Raw genomic sequence first — 7,745 nt, forward strand, 5'->3', positions numbered from 1 at the left:
CAGGCTTATTGGCCACACATCCAAACAAGTTTAAAAAAACTCCAAGACCCGTACCCATCTTCTTCTCACCTATCTAACTTCTTCGTCCACTAATGCTTCAGAGAGAGAGAGAGAGAGGGAGAGAGGTCCATTTCACTTGGAGAGAGATGTCATTCTCCATTTAGTTTGTGGGTTAAGCAATATTACTTGAGTGAAATTCCGAAGGAAGAGAAGCTCCATCTCCCTCTCATACTTTCTATTAAGAACGAGGGCATAGCAAGTCACATAGAGAGAGAGAAACCCATCTCATTCTTTATCTGGTTTTGATCGTCACATAGAGAGAGAGAGAAACCCATCTCATTCTTTATCTGGTTTTGATCCTCAAAGGAGAGAGGGAGACAGAGAAAGAGAAAGAGAGAGCGAGATGGAGGATGAGCATGAGCCTCTTTTGAATCGAGAAAGCCGAGGAAATGGGAATAGTTTCGTCGAATTTGAAGGGGACATAGAACCCACAAGGAGCTTGGGTGAGTTCAGTAGAGAGTTTGCGGTTGAATCGAAGAAGCTATGGTATTTGGCAGGGCCAGCTATATTCACATCGATATGTCAGTATTCGCTGGGTGCGATCACCCAAGCATTTGCAGGCCATTTGGGTACCCTCGAGCTCGCAGCTGTTTCCATGGAGAATTCTGTTATCGCTGGCTTCTCTTTCGGTCTTCTGGTAAGAAAAACCCGTTTCTGTCTCTCGTGTTAGGAAGGGTATCTGTTTCTCTCTGTCTATGTAGGAGAGTTGGATGATGCAAAACCCAAGCTTATCTCTCTTCCCAGTGGTACAACGAAACGTAACACAATTTTTCTCTCTCTCTAAACGTGACAACAATTTCTCTCCCTTACCACTCGAAACACAACACAATCTCTCTCTCTTGGACCTGGAGATTTTTAATATTTTCTGGGGTAGAAGTCAATTCTAATCTTCAAAGACCCATCATCCAAAATGGGTTTCGATGGGCTTGGAATCTATTGAATTATTCCCAAGCTTTCTCTCACTCTCTAGCAGTTTCTCTCTCTAACACCACCGCGGTAAGAAGATGAGTTTAGTTTAGAGAGAGAAAGGAAGAGACCTTTATGTCGGCTTAATGTAGAAAGTGAGCTTACTTTTGTGGGAAAATTACAAATAACTACAACGAAACACTATATATGGGACTGACCACAACTTAATTTTTTTCTCATTTTTTTTTTTCCCAAAATATATATTTTTCACAAATACCCCCCAAACATAAAAGTACACATTTTTTTTTTTTTTACAAAAATACCCCTTCTTGTAAAAAAAAATAATTAATATTAGCCGACATTCCAATGACATAAGTACAATACCAAAAGCCACATGGGCTGCCGGACTACCAAAAATAGTAGACTTGGCATTTTTTTATTTAATTTTCCCTACTTTCTTCTAATTTCTAACTAACCAGAAAAAAGAAAAATTTAACAAATAAGAAAGTAATACTACCTTACTAAACAGGCCTACAGTATCGTATATGGATTATTTTGTTTTTATCTTTGTTCTTTTTCCTTTTACACATGATTGTAGTTTTTGTTGTCATGGAGAATGTCCTCATTTCCTTTGATGTGTTCTTCATTATTTAGTAGTTTCTTATATACCACTGTTATATCAGTGTTTTAATGCCCTGAAATTTCTTATTCGGATTGCTGATTTAGATACAAACTAGTCAGCTGGTTTTAGGAATGTATGAATCCGGTTCACCCTTAAAAATTTGTTTATATTGTTTTTTCTTTTTTAATTAAGGAAAAAGTTTATATAAGGTTGTAACTTTAAAATGTAGAATTGCAGATGCACCTCAAAATCCATCTGAAAATGTTGTTTTAATGTTGAAAAACCCTCTAATTGATCATCTCGACAATGAGATGTATATATATATATATATATATATATATATATATATATATATATATATATATATATATATATGATTTTGAATCCCTAAAATATAGGAACTTGCAAAAGGCATTTCGAAGTCTATCCTTTTTTGTTATGCTACTCATCTATCTTAGCATCTTCAATTTAGCTAAATATTCTCGAATGTATTTATTTCGAATTCTATTCCTTTTTGTTGTGCCACTTATCTATATTAACATCTTCATCTTAGCTACATTCATTCTATGGGCGGTGAGTTTGCGTTGCATATGACCAGCCCATCTAAGTCTACTTCCTCTTATCTTATTTCCTATTGGCGACCCACCTAAATTTTCCTAAATGTATTCATTTCGAATTCTATCCCCTTTTGTTGTACCACTCATCTATCTTTACATCTTTATCTTAGCTACATTCATTCTATGGGCAGTGGAGATCAAGGATATCAAATAAAAATAAAGATGAAGCCGATCTATAAACACTAGAAAAATCTTAAAAATGGATGGTCCAAATAACTTGTTATAAGATACATTATAATAAAGAGTTGAACTTGTTTCTTTTTTTCTTTCTCATAAAATGCTATTAATTGTATGGAGACATGAACGTTTTTGTTTTCTTGGGTGACTTTCCCATAGAAAAAATTTAGAAAAGTGGAATATACATCGGTTTGTTTTTTATTTTATTTTTTATTTTTTTCTTAAGGGTTGTTCATTAAGTTGAAAAGCTTACTTTTCATAATCTGGGTCCTAAATATTCCAAAATAGGTTTGCTCATGCGAGTGAAAGTAAGAGAAGCTCATATGAGCATGTAATGTTTTTGACCATATTTAAATGCATGGGTTAGGAGATGCAATTTAGTTCAAGTGAAAGGATCAAAAAGAAAATTGGGAATGTCTAAAAAGGTGTAGTTGGAAGTAGTGAAAAGAGATATGATGACTTATAGCTTGACTGAAAGGTTGATCCTTGATAGAGTAGAACAACAGAACTAGATTTGTGTAACTAACCCCAAATAATTGTGATAGGACTGGGACGATGATAATGATGATTTAAATGCATGTAGTTAGTGGTAATACTTTGGTTTTATGGACCGACTACCACAAAATTAAAAAATAAAAATAAAAAGAGAAAAAAAAAAGGAAGAAAAGATAGTATTGATTTTTTGGAACTCTTTTGTGCCTTACAAAGTGTTTGTTCACATGCACATTAATTCTTCATGGTACCTCTAGGATAACTCTATCATACTTGCAAAAATGGCTTCTTATGTTCCTACCCCTATTAAACATTTGAACATTTGCAGCTTGGCATGGGAAGTGCACTAGAGACACTATGTGGGCAAGCCTATGGTGCTGGGCAATTGGACATGCTAGGCATATACATGCAAAGATCATGGGTCATCCTCATCACAACTGCCCTCATACTCTCCATATTCTATGTCTTTGCCACTCCATTCCTCATTCTCATTGGACAAGACCACAGAATAGCTGCTGCAGCAGGATTATTTTCCCTATACATGATACCCCAACTCTTTGCATATGCTGTGTATTTCCCTATTCAGAAATTCTTACAAGCACAGAGCAGGATGATGTCTATGGCTGTCATAGCCAGTATTGCTCTATTGCTCCACACTTTCTTCAGTTGGTTGGTGATGATCAAGTTGAATTGGGGCATGGTTGGAGCTGCAGTGGTGCTGAATGGCTCATGGTGGTTCATAGTGGTGGCTCAGTTGGTTTATATTTTTTGTGGGAGTTGTGGAAGGGCTTGGAGTGGGTTTTCATGGATGGCATTTCGAAATCTCTGGGGTTTTGTTAGACTCTCCGTAGAATCTGCAGTTATGTTGTGGTAAGGAGAGAGAGAGAGAGAGAGAGAGAGAGAGAGAGAGAGAGAGAGAGAGAGAGATAATTATTCATTTCAATGTTAAAACATTTTTTGTATTTACTTTTTATATCACATTTTTTGTATAGTTTGGAGATATGGTATTTCATGGTGCTAATTCTTTTTGCTGGATATCTTAAGAACCCTGAAGTTTCGGTCGACGGATTGTCCATATGGTAACCATATTATCCCATTCTCAATTCATATGCTGCTTTAAAGAATCTCTCTCTCTCTCTCTCTCTCTCTCTCTCTCTCTCTCTCAAGATAAGTCCCTTTGACCATTAACTCTATCCCTCTTGTCCCTTTCGCCACTAATTCTCTTATAGTAGCCCATTTGCCATTAAAGGAGTTGTTCAAGGTAGGGTTGAGAATTTACCTGATTAATTTGATCCAAAATTTAGTAATTCAGATAAGATCTGGGTACAGATAGATCCGATCTATATCCATCCCAATTTTTATCAAAAACTAGCCAGTTTAACCCATGAACCGTTTGATTTTGCCAGAGAGCCAGTTGCATTTTATTTTTTAAAATTTGTTTCATCGCTAGTTTTCTAAAATTTTGTAATGGTTGGTTCACCAGGCCGGATCACCGATCTGCTGATCTGGACCAATTTTCTGGAAAGGCGATTTGGATCATTGAACCATGTTTTTAAACATCGTTTTTAAGAAAATACAACTTAGGAAGGCTTATGATAAAATTTTCTTAAATTAAAACTTAACATTAACATTTGTTTTTACTTCTCTTGAATCAATGGAGAAAGCCTCATCCACCCCTAGCCTACACTCGATCGACCAACTCATTTTTGCTGACCTTAATAGGCCGTTTAATTCATAGGCCTTTAGGGCATATTTGGTACGTGAGAAAATACTTCCATTAAAGTATTTTCATGTGAAAAAACTTTTTCATGTGATTAGGTTTGAAATTTTTTTCAAATCAATTGGCTGCCAATTGGTGTGAAAAAATGAGCTATAACTAATTGGTATAAAAAACTCACATACCTAATCAGATGAGAGTGTTTTTCATGTGAAAATACCTTCATGAAGATATTTTTACGAGTATTAGATGCGCCTTTAGAGAAATCAAATTCAATTTTCCTTTTTGGGAGTTCTCATCCAATGAACATTATGGAATTGTAAAAGTTGTGATGGTAAAAATCCCTAAGGACCATCTTTGATATTAAGTACTTCCTTGAATACAAGTTTAATTAATAGGAACCTATCACCTATTTTTTTGATACTTTATCTTTTAATCTTTCTCTACTACTATGCGTACCTCATTTCTATTATTATCATTTTTTGTATACCAAAGTTTATAGCCATCTGTTTTTTTAGTTTTTTCTCCTTTCCATTTATTACACGTGCATATTTGCCTTCATTAAATGCACGTGCATATTTGCCTTCATTAAATGATACTATCTTACCCTTACATTGGTTGTGTCCATATGGTTAATGCAGCATGAATATCCTGGGATGGGCTGTTATGGTTGCCATAGGATCAAATGCGGCTACAAGGTTAGCAAAAGAATTGTTCCAAGTCAAAAATATTCACAAGTATGTCACTTAGAGCTTAATTTTAAATTTGAATGAGGTTTTGGTAAGATCACAGTTTTACTAGGTTAAGGCTGTGTCATGAAAACTCATCGGAAATATCAGATCTGGCACACAGTTTTGCTAGTCTGCTGGGCTGCATCTCAGAGACTTGTCAGTGAAATCAGAACCGGCACTGGAAAACGGTGCAAATCCATTGTTGCTTCTAACTGTGGAATTTGTAGGTCCAAATATGGTGCAAAGTTAGTGGACTTGTGAAGATAATAAATGGAAGATATGAAAAAACTGTTGCAAGATGAATCATGTTTAGGGTTTGGATGACCTTTTTTTTTCACAGCCATGATTGTCAAGGTGGTGATGATTGATTTGCCGGATTCCTGGAGAGATTTGACGTAGCTATGTAGGACTGCGGCTCTTCGAAATACTTTCCCTTAATTTTATACCCCTCTATCTCTTTGTACTGAATTGGGAACTGTAACTCTTTGTGCAGTGTGAGGGTGTCAAATGAATTGGGAGCTGGGCATCCAAGGACTGCAAAGTTTTCAGTGGTGGTAGTGGTGACCACATCTTTCATCTTGGGATTTGTTCTCTCTATGATTTTGTTAGCAACAAAGAATGACTGGCCAAAAGCATTCACAAGCAGTGAGGAAGTTAAAAACCTGGTCTCTGAGCTCACCCCCCTCCTTTGTATTTCCATTGTAGTGAACAATGTACAGCCAGTGTTCTCAGGTTAGCGACATTTACTCCTAAAATTGAGATGCAGCCTTATGCCTTAATTTACAAATACATTTCATAATACCTTCTTTTTACCACTAGCACTTCTTGATAAGACTTATAAAACATATTTGTTTAGTGGAAGTTTCAGTTTCAGAAGCCAAAACCTTAGGGCATCTCGACTACATAGAGGGGCGTGGAAGGGGCAGCTGTAGCTTCTATTCTTCTTCCCCCCCTTTTGGAACCGAATGGGGGAAAACTGGAAGCCGCTCCTTCTGTTGCCCTCCACGGAACCGAAACATTCAGAGTTTTTGACTTCCAAAGCCGAAATCTCCCCCAAACAAACACACCCATAAAGAAAAACCATCAAATTATTGATAACCTCCACACTAGTAAAGGAAGTTCATCGCCTATTTTATGGTGAAATTTAGATGAAATTGCATCTCATAGTTTATACAATAAATCACACCATCCTTTTTTTTTTTTTTTTTTCTTTATAGGGGTGGCCATTGGAGCTGGGTGGCAAGGTCTGGTGGCTTATGTGAACATTGGATGCTATTACATTTTTGGCATTCCTCTGGGTCTCCTCTTGGGCTACAAGCTTGACTTTGGAGTCAAAGTATGACACTCTATCCCAAAACAAAATTTCATTGATTTCAAGATATCCTTTTCCTAAACTATTTTAAGGGTTTGTTTCAATCACCTAATTATCAAAATTAACTTGGCCAATCAGGGAATTTGGAATGGGATGCTTGCCGGGACTGTGGTGCAAACGCTAATTCTCATTTGGATGACAGACAGAACAAATTGGAACAAAGAGGTATATTACTTTGTTTCCTTATGTTATTTTAATAATCTCGATTAAGGAAAGGTTTCTATACTTCCCTTGTATAGAAGATATACACTTCCCCACCTATCCATCTGTCCTGATCGTTTGATCTAGAACCGACGTCTCAGAGTATTTTATTTTTATTTTTTTATAAATTAATTAAATATAAAATTTGGTACATGCCACTATCTCATTGGGGTACACCTAAAAATAATATTTAAAAAATATTTTAAATAAAATACAATGATCAAAAGATCCCTAAAACCTTCAAGGGCATTTTGGTAGTTTTATTTTATTGGGAATATTAGTTTTATAGTTTTTACAGCTGCGAGTTTAAAAGAGGGGTGGACGCAAAAAATTTGGTGTCAAAGTTCTTTGTAGAAAAGAAACTAAACATAAAACAGTGTAGATGTGTGACATTGTAATTGGCACCATCTCAGCCATGCATTCAGAATGGACGGTTGGATAAGGGGAAACATGTAAGTTTTATACAGTAGGGAAAGTATAGAAAGCTTGTTTTTTTTTCGACGGATAAAACCACTTTGAGATTTTATTTACTTGTTAGTTGAGAAAGAATTGTGCTAACGTGTTGTATGCTCCTAATGTTTTGGTGCAGGCATCCATTGCTGGGGACAGGTTAAAGCATTGGGGAGGAGAAGTTGCGAAGGCTAATGATGCATAGAAGTAGCAGTAACTCGATCTTCTTTTACTTGCTTTGTGCAAGATTGTTTTCCATTTACTTTGGCTTCCATCACTGGAAGCTTTTGCTAGCATCAATTGGATCAAAAGAAAGAGAAGAATAATGAGTGAAAAAAAAATGCTATCCACCATTTCTTTTCTCAAAAATTTAAATAATAAAGAGACAAATCTAGGGATC

The 7,745-nt window shown here is 36.0% G+C and overlaps 1 protein-coding gene across 5 annotated transcripts; it reads left to right on the plus strand.

The window, feature by feature from the left end:
• Nucleotides 1-7,745, plus strand: LOC18442015 (protein DETOXIFICATION 29). Of its 5 annotated transcripts, none has more exons than XM_088868762.1 (8): nt 1-697; nt 3,203-3,744; nt 3,867-3,953; nt 5,233-5,289; nt 5,816-6,054; nt 6,540-6,658; nt 6,773-6,859; nt 7,485-7,745. In XM_088868762.1, exons 1-8 carry the CDS (start codon nt 404-406, stop codon nt 7,548-7,550), a joined length of 1,491 nt encoding a protein of 496 aa, XP_088724888.1. In that variant the 5' UTR covers nt 1-403; the 3' UTR covers nt 7,551-7,745. The 5 variants fall into 5 exon arrangements, with proteins under 5 accessions (XP_088724888.1, XP_088724887.1, XP_020527724.1 ...); XM_088868761.1 differs by having other exon boundaries at nt 2-697; nt 5,233-5,328; XM_020672065.2 differs by lacking the exon at nt 3,867-3,953 and having other exon boundaries at nt 2-697; nt 5,233-5,328.

This window comes from Amborella trichopoda, chromosome 6, assembly GCF_054954075.1.
Source record: "Amborella trichopoda isolate Santa Cruz 75 chromosome 6, AtrichopodaSantaCruz75HAP2 v2.0, whole genome shotgun sequence".
Classification (NCBI taxonomy): Eukaryota; Viridiplantae; Streptophyta; class Magnoliopsida; order Amborellales; family Amborellaceae; genus Amborella; species Amborella trichopoda.

Coding starts and splice junctions, on each gene's coding strand:
- LOC18442015 (XM_088868761.1), top strand. CDS start 404: ATGGAGGATGAGCATGAGCCTCTTTTGAATCGAGAAAGCCGAGGAAAT. Junction 3,954..5,232: donor GTCGACGGATTGTCCATATG/GTAACCATATTA, acceptor TGGTTAATGCAG/CATGAATATCCTGGGATGGG. Junction 6,055..6,539: donor TGTACAGCCAGTGTTCTCAG/GTTAGCGACATT, acceptor TTTTCTTTATAG/GGGTGGCCATTGGAGCTGGG.